The sequence below is a fragment of the Tamandua tetradactyla genome, chromosome 21, assembly GCF_023851605.1.
Source record: "Tamandua tetradactyla isolate mTamTet1 chromosome 21, mTamTet1.pri, whole genome shotgun sequence".
Classification (NCBI taxonomy): domain Eukaryota; kingdom Metazoa; phylum Chordata; class Mammalia; order Pilosa; family Myrmecophagidae; genus Tamandua; species Tamandua tetradactyla.
The window spans coordinates 59,503,528-59,518,645 of record NC_135347.1 but is presented as its reverse complement, the minus strand read 5'-3'; the positions used below and the strand labels follow the sequence as shown (position 1 = coordinate 59,518,645).

The 15,118-nt window shown below is 32.1% G+C and overlaps 1 protein-coding gene across 7 annotated transcripts in view; it reads left to right on the top strand.

Annotated features, from left to right (window-relative positions):
- FCHO2 (FCH and mu domain containing endocytic adaptor 2) overlaps window positions 1–15,118 on the top strand; it is a 206,126-nt gene that overhangs the window by 109,687 nt on the left and 81,321 nt on the right. For 6 of the 7 annotated variants that reach the window (XM_077139486.1, XM_077139484.1, XM_077139482.1 and 3 more), the window contains exons 12-16: window positions 9,801–9,861; window positions 10,140–10,312; window positions 11,713–11,724; window positions 12,123–12,147; window positions 13,878–13,920. In XM_077139486.1, the coding sequence (XP_076995601.1) occupies window positions 9,801–9,861; window positions 10,140–10,312; window positions 11,713–11,724; window positions 12,123–12,147; window positions 13,878–13,920 (314 nt within the window). The remainder of the gene's footprint in view (window positions 1–9,800; window positions 9,862–10,139; window positions 10,313–11,712; window positions 11,725–12,122; window positions 12,148–13,877; window positions 13,921–15,118) is intronic. The other variant, XM_077139481.1, reaches the window with a different exon arrangement.

The following is a 15,118-nucleotide window of genomic DNA, read 5'->3' as shown; positions in this document are numbered from 1 at the left end:
TGAAGAGATTGTCATTTTAGACAGTATACTAGCAATAATAACTATGGTCTGTATTTTCTGTGCCTTTTGTTTTGTTTTAAAAATTGAAGTTTTGTTTATATTTCTTGTTTAATTGTATTTCTTTAATACAATTCAAGAAGATATCAAATGGAATTCTCTGTGGTTAGATTGGTAGAGTAGATTTATCAAGTGCTAGAAGTACTGGGTAGACAGACACACATTTTTCAAACTGATTGTTAGACACTGGTCATGTTGATAAGTATAAGAGGGTCAAACTATCTGTCCCCTTTACTTATTGTCTTGCTTGTATAACTATTGTTTGCTTTGGCCTGATACACTTTCATCTTTTACGGCATAATGGTGTAACAGAAAAAGAACTACAGATATTCTGTGAACCACTATGTTTTATGTTACTTAGCTAAAATAAAATTAGTACTTTTGTTAAAATTTTCAACTTTAAATTAAGGAAGTTATGATTTGTAAATAAATTTATAGTGAAAGTAAAGAAGTAGCTTCTAATGAGTTCTGTGGTTAAAACCTCAGGGTGTTTGAATTATTTTATTTATCTTACCACTTGTGTATTTTGGTACCCTGGGTTTACTAAATAATGAAAATGTCCCTAGATGTTTTTGGCATTTGCTTTAAGTACTCATCATGCCTTTTATTTCTGAATTATTTGTAGCATTGTATTTGATGATTGCAACACTAAAAGTTCTTTAGCTTCATGTTTAATTTTATATATACTCCTTTTAAATAAAGCGTTTTTAATTCTCTCATTGACTAGTATTATCAGTTTTGAACTTTAGTCAATATTTATCTGGAATTAGGAAAGGGTTTTTGAAGTGTACACAAAATTCTAATGTCAGGAAATAATTGATAAATTTGTGTGGAAGGGAAAAATTAACTTTTAAAAATACACCAAAAAACAGGACTCACCAAAGACAAACTGAAGAGCATATTTACAACACATGTTCACAAGGTGCTAATTATTTTCATTTATAAAATTTTTATATAAATAGGAGCAAAAGGAAAGTAAGGACTCAGTAGGAAAAGGACAAAAGACAAAATCAAACCATTTTCATAAAAAATATTTAAAACTATCAATAAACATAATGAATATTGCTCCAAATTGCAGTCTCATTCTGATGCAAAGTAGAATGGAGCCACTATTTTATTTTCACTTACTATATTTGCCTGCATTTATAAATTTGATACACTCATAGTTTTGGTAGGAATGTAAATTGGTACAGTCTCTTTTCTGGATAATTTGGCAGTATCTCCTCCAATTAAAAATTCATGTTCTTTTTCATCAAGCAATTTCACTCCTAGGAATTTGTTGTTAGGGCCATACTCATAAAACTTTTTCAAGATATATAGAAAAAGAGAAAGATGTTTATTTTAGCATTGTTTATATTAGCAAAAACTAGAAACAGCAAAGGTTCCATCAAAATGGGTACTAGTCAGATGTAGAATTAGGTTGATCTCTGTCTTCTGATATGGAAAGAGCTCACAAAACAAAAGTTAGTATGATTTCTTAAATATTTAGATTTTAGAAATAAATACAGACTTGTGGTATATATGTTATCTTCTATTTTTAGAATAAATTATGCAAACTTAATTGTGGTCACTTTCGTGGAGAGAGATTACAGTAGTGGTCAGCCGAAAAGGGGAGTTTTCATTTTTGTTGTTTTCTCTTTTATTCATGACATATATGTCTTACTAATTACTTAAAAACTTTCAATAGGCTATGTTTTAGGGAAATTATTCTCTTTTTGTTCCTTTTTTAAGGTCTGTGTAATTAAAAAAATAATTATTTCAAGGGACCATATATTTCAAAGGTTGACCAGGAAAGTGTGAGTTGCCTTTTTTCCCTCCAAATTTCTCCATTCATAACAAAGAGATAGAGTCCATTGACAGTTGAGCTCCATTCCAATATATTTCTTTAAATTGCCACCGCACTGCTTTTTTTTTTTTTTTTGCTGATTTTGATTTAGTACTTTGTTTCAGTAGTGTGGGGCCCTATATGGAAACCATGGATTGAATTGGGCAAAGGTGTAAACAGAAATGTGACAGTTTTTATTAATAGCAAGTTTGTAGCATTGAAAAGCTGGTATTACTGAGAATTGCTTTTTTATAAAAAATTGGAAATAATTATGGATTTATAGGAAGTTACAAAGATAGTATAAAGAAGTCCCATGAACCCTTCATCCAGTTTCTCCCAGTGGTAATATCTCACGGAATTATAGTACAGTGTCATAATTAGAAACTGATATTAACACAGTCAAGAACAAAATGTTTTCATCATTGCAAGGATCCTTCTTGTTGGTTGCCCTTTTATAACCATAACTACTTCCCTCTAAGCCCCACCCTTTTTTATCCTGTGGCAACTACTAACCTCTTCTCTATTACTGTAATTTTGTCGTTTCAAGAATATTATGTAAGTGGAATCATACAGTAAGTAATCCTTTGAGATGACTTTTTTTTTACTCAGCACAGTTTTCTAGAAATTCATCCAGGTTGTTGTGTTCTATGAATAGGTTTTTCCTTTTTATTGTTGCGAAGTATTTCATGGTATGGAAGTACCAAAGTTTGTCTAGTTATTCATATATTTTAGGATATTTTGTTTTCCAGTTTTGGGCTGTATTACAAATAGTGTACAAGTTTTTTTTGTGGACGTAGTGTCCCTCTTTGTCCCTGGTAATTGTCTGTCTGAAATCTACTTTATCTGATATTAGGATAGTTACTATTGCTTTTAAAAAATTGTTGTTTTCACGTTACATCTTTTTCATTTTTACTTTCAACGTGCCTATGACATTATATTTGAAATGAATTTCTTTTAGATAGCGTATAGTTGAATCATGTTTTTTTAATCCACTCTGCTTAGCTTTGTCTTTTAATTGGTATATTTAGACCATTTAAATTTAATGTAATTATTTTTATGTGAGCGCTCAAATTTGCTATTTTGCTTTTTGTTTTCAGTTTGTTCCGTCTTTTTTTTTTTTTCTTGTCTTCCTGTGAGTTATTTTAACCTTTTTTTAGAACTCCATTTTGATTTATATAGTTAAAAAAAAATCCTGGTAGCGTGTATATAACATAAAATTTTTCCTTTTAACCATTTTTAAGTTTACATTCAGTAGCATTAATTACATTTACAATGCTGTGCTACCATCAATACAGCATCTGTTATGAAAACTTTTTCATCATCCTGAACAGAAACTCTGCACACTTTAAGCTCCCTGTTCCACCTATCCCCAGCCTGATAACCCCTAATCTGCTTTCTGTCTCTATGGATTTGCTTACTCTAGATATTTCTTATAAGAGAATCATATATTATATGGCCTTCTGTGTCTGACTTCTTTCAGTCAGCGTATGTTTTCAGGGTTTATCCATTTTGTAGCATGTATTGGAACTTCATTCCTTTTTTATGGCTGAATAGTATTCCATTGTAAAGATGTACCACATTTTGTTTATCCATTCATCTCTCAGTGGACACTTGGGTGATTTCTACCTTTTGGCTATTGTGAATGCTACTGTGAACATCAGTGTTCAAGAATCTATTTGAATCCTTATTTTCAGTTCTTTTGGGTATATACCTAGAATTGGAAGTACTGTCATACTGTAATTCTGTTTAACTTTTTTGTAGTGTTTTTTTAAGTATATTTCTTTATGTAGCTTTTTAAGGGTTGTTCTAGGTATTATGCGTGTGTAACTTGTTCCACTCTACTAGTATTGAGATTTTACCAGCTCAAGTGAAGAGTTGAAACATTACTCCTTTTTTTTTTTACCCTCCCTTTTTGAGAATTTGTCATATATTGCCTTTTCTTCATATGTGGAATAATTTTAGGCTTTATCTGGACATTGTGAATACATGTTGTGAACACTTTGTTTTCTATTTTATTCCTCTGAAAAGTATTAACTTTTTCATGAGACAATTAAGTTGGATTTAAACTGCAAACTCTTTCTTGATCTGTAGCTCAAATCTCATTTTAATTCTTTTAACCTTAGCAATGTTGCTTGGAGTCTGTCCTGGGCATTCATGTTTCAGAACTCAGCTAGAGATTTGGGCAGAGTTTACATATGTGGAATCTGGGATTCCTACTTTCTGGGAAGACCACTTCAGTTTCTAACATCTGTGGTTGCCCTCAGTTCTGTCCCCTGATCCTTCAGGCTAGAAAGGCTTCAGGTTTCTATCAGCTACAAACTTCTCTAAGGCTAGAATCTGTAAAAATGGGAAACTCACCCTTCTTCCAAAGGTCAGCTTCCCTCCAAAATCTGCCATCATTGAGTTACTCTCTCCAGTACCTTTAGATAGGTTTGTTTTGTTTTGTTTGGATATTTTGACCAGAGTTTATAGTTGTAATTTTTAAGAGGTTGGGCCGTAAAGCAGCTTATGCAACCATGTAAAAAGCAGTTCAATATTACTTTATATTATTACATAAGTATTAATCATACTATATAGTACATTGTAAACAAATTTAAAAGTAGCATCAGTTATCAAATCCTAAATCGAACCTGTGAGAAACAAAATATCTGGTAAATTTGTAGGGCTCTTGGAATAGAAATAAAGCTTGAAAAAGCTTCTTTGTTGTTCAAGTATTTTTATGTATTATTTGCATATTAACAAGCACTATGTAGACCTCAAAGAAAGTCTCTAATTCTAAGGTCATAACACATTACTTGTCAACTTTTTATCTGTGAAATCTGCTCTTTACCCTCTATCAGAATTTTTTTTTCTTTTTTTTACTTCTAGCCTTTAATCCAGTCCTGTAACTGACTTTTGGCTGCATTAGACTGTTTACACAGCCTGGAACGCATAGCTGTATAAATACTGTTCTCAGTTCTCCTTGGCCTTTGCGCTGTCCCTGCCTTTCAGTCTGTAATGTTTTACAGCCTCTCTGCTGAGCTTCAGAAAGTGATTGGAGAAAGACTAGCAAACCAGCCAGTAGAAGGACTTTGGCTGCCCAATTATAACTCTCATTCCTTGACATTCTTTTTTATTTCTCTTCTTGATATAAAAATTTTTAATTTGGAAATAATGTCTAACTTACAAAAAATGCAAGAATAAAATAGAATGTGGTGTACCCTTTACTTTTGCCACATTTGCTTTAACATTTGTGTTTTCTTTATATATGTATATACATGTGTTTATGTATGTGTATAATATTTCTTTCTGATTCATTTGAGCATAAATTATGTACAGTATGATCCTTTACCTCTAAATCCTTAAGTGTATTATTTCCTAAGGATAGTAATATTCTCTTGCCTAACCACAGTAGCAATCATCTTCAGCAAATATAGCATCAATCCAGTACTTCCAGCTGATCTATGACCTGTATTCCAATTTTGTCAACGTAGTGATGACCTTGATGGCATTTCCCCCCTCCAGTACAAGAGTAAATGTAGGGTCATGTAAGGTTTAGTTGTCATGTCCCTCTTTTAATCTGGACTAGTTCCACGATTTTCCTTTGTCTTTTTTGACATTGACATTTTTAAAGAATACCGTTCTTCCCCCCTTTTAAAAACAGAATATCCCTCATAGTATTTTTCTGATGATTTCCTCATGATTAAATTCAGATAGTGAATCATTGGTTGTAATATTTCTTAAGTTTTGTATCTCTCTAAGGAGATCACATTTGGAGGGTTGCAGTGTCCATCCCTCGTTGGTAATGTTTATTTTGATCGTCTGGTCCAGGTGTTATTAGATTTATCCCCACTATAATTACTGTATTTTTTCTTTTGCAACTAATAAGCAGTCTGAAGAGAGATATTTTAAGACCTTGCAAATATCCTGATCCTTATAAGAAATTCTCCCAAGATTTAGCATCCATTGCTGATTCTTGCCTGATTCATTCTTTACTGTGATCATTGCAAAATGGTGATTTCAACTCCAGCACTTCCTGTACATACCAGTCAGCACTTGGCATTTTACTATAACAAGAGTCCTCCTTCTCTTCCATTTGTTTGTTTGTATGTTTTCTATTTATTTATCTGCCTATCCATCTATTTATTACCAATTTTGGCGCATGAATTCCTTTTTTATTCAGTGGTTATTCATTACTGTATTTAATTATTTTGGTGTTTTAGTTTAGTTGTTCCTGATTTTGCTGATGGGAGCTCTTTCAGGCTGACTTCTTTCTCCTTATGACAAGCTTCCATCATTCTTTTTTTTTTTTTGAAAGTTAAGGTCCTTTGATAGATACACTACAGTGATTGCTAACTGGAAACAGAGGGAGCAGGCGGACAAAATTTATAGAACTCTGCCTAGAACAATTGTATAGATGTGAAAAAGCTAGATCTGTTGTCAAATGTAGAATGCCTTGTTCCAGCTCACATCATATATATGTAAATAAGAAACTGTTTAAATCATGTAATCAAGGTCATTTATAAAATTTCTTAGCAATTTAGCTTTAAAAAGAGGAGTCATTTCATGAACAGTCTATATGAAAAATGTAAACTGTTTTATTTGAAAAATGTGAACCATTTCATTTGAAATTTTCGGAAACTAATATACCTGAAGTACATAGAATACATTTGCATATAAAGCCAAACAGTAGGTAGGTTCTTATAATTAGCATTCATGAAAGAACTGTGGCAAAGTGGATGTCGTGAGCTGTTCAAGGGCATGCAGCTAGTTTTCACCGTGAGTTCTGATTCCCATCATTTTTTGAGTGTTTCTTATTTTTTGACATGACAGGATTCTCCAGGTGCTTGTACTTACTCTTCCAAAACTCTGGAAACAGCCCCTTCTCTGAGAAGTCCTAGATCCATTTAGTGGAGAAGACTTGAGACCAAAATGGAGAGACCGTGGTGTATTTGTTACTACTGAGTATCACTCCTTGGCTCTTTCTGCTCACAGAGCTAGGAAACATGCATATATACATACATCTGTGTGTATATGTACATGTATATATATGTGCATCTATATGTATATGTACGTATTTTAGAAAATATGAGTTCGTATCCAATACTCTCAATTCCAGTCTATCCCCAAGGGTTCTTTCTTGCTTTCCTGTATTCCATATTTATAAGTCACTTTCTTCCTTGGTGAGAACAGAATTTTACTTATTTGCTCAACCCTATAAAATATATACCACTACAAAAATAAATAAATAAGCCTACTAAAAAAGTTCAGGATTTGTTTGGAATTCTTTCCCTTTTAGTTATTATTAAAAGACCAGAATATTTAGTTATTATTGTGTTCATAAATTACTTGGATTAGTTCTCTCTTTTTATTTCACTTTCAATGTAGTTACAATGTTTGTTTAAAATATAATTTGGTTCATTTGTTTCCATTTGCTTTCAGTTTTAGATTCTCCCTTCCCGTTGTCATTGATTTAATTTTATTTTCTGAATGTGCAAAACATTAACATGCTTCTCAAAGTTAAAACTATATAAAAAAGCATGCTCAGAGGAGTGTTCCTCCTTCCTGTTTTCCTTCCGCCCTCTCTGCCTCCATGCTAGGTAACGGTCTGCATGTGTTCTGGTTATTCTATCAGTGTTTTTTTCTTAAACCTAAGCAGTTATATGTATGTTTTCTTATTTCCCTTCTTTCTTACTTAAAAGGCATCATATAATATATGCTCTATTTTACTTGACCTTTTTCGCTTAAGAGTATTTCCTAGAAATTACTCCATATCAGTTCTGTATGTACTATATCTTACTCAACTATATTTGGACATTTAGTTTCTTTCCAAAGATTACAAATAATCTTTAATGAATAACCCTGTGCATAGTATTTTCACATCATTGGGGTAAATTCACAGATGCAGAATCCTTGAGTAAAAGGATAAATACATATGCAATTTGTTTGATATTGTCAAATTTCTCTCCATTAATTGTACCATTTTGTACTTACACCAGCAAGTGTGAGTATGTTTCCCCGCAGTCTAACTAGCAGAGTTATATTTTCAAGATTTTGATTTTTTGCTAGTTTTTTGGGTAAGAAATAGTATCTTAGTAAAGTTTTAATTGTCTTGGTAGTCTTTTTATTTCCATCTCATATTGATGCTCTTGTGAACTGTATGTTCAGTATTCTAGTATTCCAGTCAGTTTCCATTTCCTTAGACTGTTAGTCTTCTCCCTTCACCTGCCACCCCTCCCCCAACTGCACTTAAATATTCTTTCACTTTTACTTCTTCACCTTATAAGATTTGGGTGAAAATTTGTTTATCCACACATCCACTAGCATTTCTACACAAATACCTATTCTTTTCCTTCTGGTTTTTTTTTCCCCCTAATTCCTGAGGAACAGGGGATTCTTTTTAAAGTACCCTCTTTGTTTTATCCTATCCTTTCTTTTTTCTTAGAGGACCTTGCTTTCCTATATCACCTCTCACTTCTCACAGTATCTATAATATTTATTTGCTCCTCATCTGCTTTCAATTATGGCCAGTTTCCTTTAACTTGCTTCTAAAAGTTAAAACTATATAAAAAAGCATACTCAGAGGAGTGTTTCCTTTCCTGAGCACCTGAACTAAATATTTGTTCCTCTTTATGTATTTTTTTTACGTTATTTCCCCTCATTTGTCGTACCATTTCCGCTTCCTTCCACCTATGGGAATTTTATGGTGTAGACAGAAAAACCCTTTTTGAAATAGTTAAAATGCTTTTTAAATACCTTTATTCTGAGTCATAATCTATAACAACTTCTGTTATTTTATATAGTTTTGATTTCCAAAATAGATTACTTAACTTTTTATTATGGAGAATTTTGAACATAAACAAAAGTACACAAAATGTTATCATAATCCACCACGTATCCAATAAGTAGCCACAAAACTTACCCCCATATCTAATCCTGCCCATCCACTTTCCCTGCCCAAATTCCGGAATACTGTAACTTCATCTGCATATACTTCATTATATATCTCTAAAGCATAATCACCATATCATGTCATACCAAAAAATAATAAACAGTAATTCCATTGTATTTTCAAATATCCATTCAGTGTTCAAATTTCTCATTATCTCCTATCATGATATTTTTTATACTTTGAAATTGTTTATATATCTTTTAATCGATTATGTTCTTCCTTTCCTCTCTCTCTCTTTAGCTTTCTATTTATTTGTTGAAGAGACCAGTGCTTTGTTTTGTAGTTCCTTTCAGTCTGGGCTTTGTTGATTGTGTTCCCAGAGTGTATTTCTTGTATTCTACTTCATATTCTGTAAATTGATATTTGGATCTAGAGACTTGATTAGACTTAGGCTAACAATTTTTGGTTTTTGCTTGTTTGTTTTGTTTATCAAGGCTACTTCCCTTAGGAGGCGCATATTGTCTAGTTGTCTTCTTCTGTGGATGCTCACAGCCATCGGTGTCCAGTGCCAAGATCAGCTCGCCCACATCATCAGTAGCTTAAAGGGAGTAACTGGATGTTACGTTTCCGTAGGGCCTCTTACAGTATGGGGAATAGTTCTCGGTTGATTTATAGAAAGCAAATGTAACTCGATAGTACTTTTTTTTTTTTAGCGTCACTTACTCTTCCTGATTCAGAATAGAAACTATAAATTTTGAGCTGTTTAAATTGGTTTTGACCTTGGAGATTTCTTGGCCTGAAATTATGTTTATTCTGTTTCATTTTGCAGTGCTTCCCTTTTTCACACATCTGAAGCATACTGTGTGATTCGGAGCTAATTAACTATAAAAACAGAATTTTCCCACAGTGTTAATAATGTTACTAATCTTTTGATATTTGAGGAATGATTTCATTCTCATGTAATATAATAGTTAGGCTCTTTTGCTAGTCTTTAATATTTTGTACATTGCAGTTGTCATTACCGTAACTCTTTACTCTTTTTCCTAGAACATTCCTGATGTAGATGAAGAAGGCTATAGTATTAAACCAGAAGTAAATCAGAATGATATCCTTTCATCATCCGGATATTCTTAGGATTTGTGTTGGCATATAAGTAGATAATTATAGCAAAGTAATCTATTACTTATCTGAAGCCTCAAGATTTTAGTGAATTCTAATGAACTATGATTCCACAGTCTTCATTTGACGTGTTTTTAATAACTAAAAGTATTTCTGTAAGGTTCATCTTATTTCTTAAGTTTTTTGTTCTTTTTTTTTTAAAAAGTATGAAAAACTAGTTTTGCTGAGACAATTTAAAAATTAAATTCTTTAACTGATACTCACATACCAAAGAGAACCATTTCTACTCATCTAGTGATTCTGACTCTGAAGAGGAAGAACCAAAGAAGTACCGGATAGAAATCAAACCTGTGCATCCAAATAACTCACATCACACAATGGCTTCTTTGGATGAATTAAAAGTATCTGTAGGGAATATAACACTCTCCCCAGCAATATCCGTAAGTTAGAAAATGAGGAAGTTTGTATTTGTTATATAGAAGTCTTTTTTTTTTTTAACCTCTTTGTATATGGATTATTGAACACATTGGATGAGGAAATGTTTAGTTTATAATTTTTATACAGGCAAATGGGCTTGTAGGATTGGCTTGGTTTTGCTTGCTATTGAAAGTATTTTGCAATATAGCAAAAGTCTAGAAAATTCACTATTTCTGCTATTTGTTTCATTTTATAAACAGTGCTTTTACTTCTCAGGCAAAATTTTGTGAAGTGGCAGTGTAAATCCTTTCATGTACTTTTTTTTTCTTTTGCATGGGCAAGCATCGGGAATTGAACCCAGGTCTCTGGCATGGCAGGCGAGAACTCTGCCTGCTGAGCCACTTGGCCTGCCCTCCTCATGTACTTTTAAAGTTTTTCTTCCATGTTTTGTGAAACAGATAATCCCCCCCCAAAATTAATCCATTAATTTAATATCTTTGCTTTTTTTTTTCTGTCACTACAACATTTGCTTTTCCTGATTCTTCATAAAAGGAAAGAAAAATATAAGGATTCTTAGTGATAGTGGTCAGCTCCTCAATTCTCCATATTTAGGTTTTGAGGAGAAAAATAATATTACCATGATCAGTCTTTCCACTGATGCTGACATATCCTTAGGTCCAGAAATGCTAAACAATGGGGGAAAAAAAGCATGTCTTAGAATGACAGTTGTATACAAAATCATATTCTCCTTGATAATGGAGAATAAAAGTTCTCACTATTTCATGTTATTTAATTATTATATAGTTTAAATAGTCCATACATTTGTTTGGAAAAGTGTTTTATTCCAGTCATGTACTTTAGAATTTTTAATTTTATAATATTTTTTCCTCCAGAAAAAAATTTCCAGAGTGAGGTTTTATTGTGCCACTACTATTTTAACATTAAGATTAATGTTGGATTATAAAGGGAGCTGCCTAAATTATGTTGTATATATATGAAATAGGAAGTTGTGAAGCTATTACAAATTTTTATTGTGGAAGTGCATAACTAGTTAAAAACCTAGAGAAATATATACCAAAAAAATTAAGCATTTATCTCTGGGTAGTGAGAGCATGGATGATTTGAACTTTTCTCCTTTGTGCTCTTTTTTCTCTTTCTGATCTTTTTAAAAAATAATGAACATGTCTGATTTGAGTCTCAGAAAATAAGTAATAATCAGAAAAATTTTAGTAGTTAATATGGGGTTTGAAAAGAGGATTTTTAAAATCCTTTGTTGCCCAGTGTGCTTATCTAGCATAAGTCCCACACCCCCCACCAATAATGATAGATTTGGGAATAGAGAACTTATTAGAGCAAGAAAATACTGTATTTTAAATTCTAAACTGAACACTCTTTCTTTCTTTTTTCCTCCATGTACTACTAGAGACATAGCCCAGTAAGTGCAAGATTTCATATTTTTACCTACTGACTTAAAAAAAAAGACAGTTTAATATTTGAACATTGACTTTCTAAATGCTTCTGTTAAATTATTTAAATTAGTGAGTCACTGTATCCTGCTATAGATATTAATATTTTAAAACATTTTATTGGGTATTAAAGGTACATGTATTATTATTTCTTTACCTATAAAACAACTGTTCAAAAGTTTTTTCTTTATGTCTTTTTACATAAATGCTGATCATGCTTGAGCAGATATACTAAAAATAACTGAAATTAGTTGTATTTATTTAGATGTAGATTTTATCTATCTCAGTATTAACATATTATTTGCCAACTTTTTCATTACTAAAGAAAATTATTTGTTGAATAACAATTCTTACACTTCTGTTTCAGGTGCTGATGAATCAGAATTTGTCTAGTAAGTTTGACATTTAAATTGGCTATTTTATGTAAATTAAACTTATCATGCAGTTTGATAATCTTTCAGCCCTATGAAGCTATAGAAATAAACGGTCTTATGGGTCTTAAAGACCGAATAGAAGGATGCGTATTTTAAACAGAAGACAATGTATCTCTGTTATTTTTTTAACATTAAAGACATGTCTTAAGCTTTTACATGGCTACATTTTTCAGAAATTAACAAAGTTGAATAGTAACTTCTGATTAAAAATGTTAAACTATTTGGCATAACTATGCCTCGTGAGCTGGAAAGTGTTTATAAGGTGAATACTCTCTTTAACTTGACTCGTTTTTAAGTCGTATCACAATTGAAATTTTTCGTGTATACTTTTTTAATAGAGTAAGTTAAAAAACTTACTTTAGCATAAGTAAGCATAATTTTTTATGCTAAAAAATTTAGGGATGTTAATAAACTTCTGCAGGACCATGCATTAAAAATAACAAGGCTTATGGGAAAAATAGGGTTGAAGCAGCCTCCTCAAAAGGTATGCAGCTTTGTAAACAGAGCACGACAAAAACTAACATCCATCTTAAAAAAGCTAATGCAATTTAAAAGACCTATTAAATTAATGTAAACTACCCAATAGAAGGAGAATTTTACCTTTAAAAAAGAAATGGTAAATGTAGCTTGATAGTAAGATATGTGAAGAACATGAAGATTAAGGAGATTATTACTAAGATGAAGAAGAACAGCGTTCCACAAGCGCTTTGAAGCAGAACAGATGGCCAAATTGTGCCAAAAGGAAGAATGTGGTATGAATGGGTATCACGTATAGTATGGATGTTTTGTGTAGTCTTAGGCAGTTAACTTCATTTTGGTGTACATTGCACTGGTGATGTTAAAACATCATGGTGCAGGAACAATTGCTTCTGAACCAACGTGCTTTTCACATTACTGATCCCGTTCCCCTGTTTATCAGTTGCTTATAAAATAATTCACGTTACAGATGTAAAAGGAAACAGAACCAAAGACAGTTGTATAGAGACTGTTGCTTTAGGTTGTTAGAAAATTTTTAGTTTATAAAGATGGTTCTTCCTTTAAGATTTAACAGCTACTTTTGGTCTGTATAATAATCACTAATATTATTCTTAGAACTTGAAGAATGCTTTCATGGTTCATATTAATAAATATCCTTGAGTCAAATTTACATAAATATTTAAACATTTCTTCTGAGTTTTAGGTTGCAGCTCATATTTTCTCTCTTTAACATAAAATAGCAATTTTATTTTAACATATATCCTAGTTTAGTTGACGTAAATAGTTTCTTACCAGAGATGTTAGAAGACATCATTTTAGCAGAAATTCAGCTATTTTAATATTCTTCAGCTATTAGGAAACTTGTTAAAAATATACTTTTTTATTTGTAATTGTTTAAATTATATTTACATTAGCAATCCATAATTTTTTTGGGGGGGTTGTATAGTCTGGGAGTTGAACCTGGGTCTCCCGCATGGAAGGCTAGCATTCTAGCACTGAGCCACCTGTGCATCCGCAGTTCCATAATTTTTATTGTTCATAGTATTGAGGGTGTGTGTGCAGTGTTTCTGTTTACATTAAAATGTTGTATTACTCCTTGCCTGCCATGCCAGAGACCCAGGTTTGATTCCCGATGCCTGCCCATGCAAGAAAAAAATATATATATAATTACTCATATGATTTTCTTTCTTATTATTTAATCTTTTAATTAGGTGAAGAGTTAACAAAAGCAAAGCCATCAGCTCCATCCAATGAGTAAGTTCCTCATTTCAGTTTTAAGCATCTTTCTTTTGTCCCCCCCCCCCCCCAGTTTTTATTACCTCTGTAGTTTCATTTCCAGTAGTGTTGTTAGTCATTTGGTTTTCTAAGTAGTGAAATCCCATGTCGGAATTTCTGGATATTTTAAATTATTTCTCACTAGACAACAGTCAGTTCTCATTATTCGTGAATTCTATATTTACATATATTTACATTATATTGCCTACTCAGTAAAATTTATTTGTAACCCCAAAATCAATACTTGTGTGTTTTTACGGTTATTCGAACTTGTGCAGAGGAGGAAAAGGTTTGTGTCTCCCATTCCAGCCCAGGTCAAACAAGGCCATACTCGGCCCTCTTGTCTCAGCTCTCATACTGGTAACAAGTGTCTTTTTTTTGTGGTATCTATAGTGCTATCTTTTTTTTTTTTTTCATTTTTGTGGGTTTTGTTGGTGAATTCACTGTTTGAAGTGACCCCCAAGTGTAGTGTTAAGCACTGTCTAGTATTTCTGAGCACAAAAAGACTGTGATGTTTCTTATGGAAAAAAGTACGTTAGATAAGCTTTGTTCAGGCATGCATTATAGTGCTTGTTAGCCGTGAGTTCAATGTTAATGAATCAACCACATATATATTAAATACTCTTTTTTTTCCCTTTAAACTTTTGATTTTGAAATAATTTCGAACTTACAGGACAGTTGCAAAAATAATATAAAACCCATGTAGAGTACTCCAGCATACCCCTCCTTACCCAAAAACCCAGATCCACTAATTTTATCATTTGGCCACATTTGCCATATCATTCCATCTGTCCATCTGTCTATCAGTCTGTCTCTGTGTCTATGTATGTATCTACTTTCTGAATATTTGAAAGTAATGCATCATGTTTCTTGAATGTATAATACTTCCATGGACATTTCCTGACAATAAGGATATTTACTTATTGTAACCACTTTCAGTACAGTTATCAAGTTCAAGAAATTAACACTGATATAAAGCTTCCAGTATTTAGAAATGTCCCAATAATGTCTTTTGGAACCTTTTCTTCTCCATTATTACATCCTGTGCAGGATCATAGATTGCATTTAATCTCATTGTTTCTTTAGTTGCTTTTTAAAATTTTTTTTAGAGATGTTGTAGGTTTACAGAAAAATCATCCAGAAAATACATAGTACCTGTATACTTCTCTTATTAACA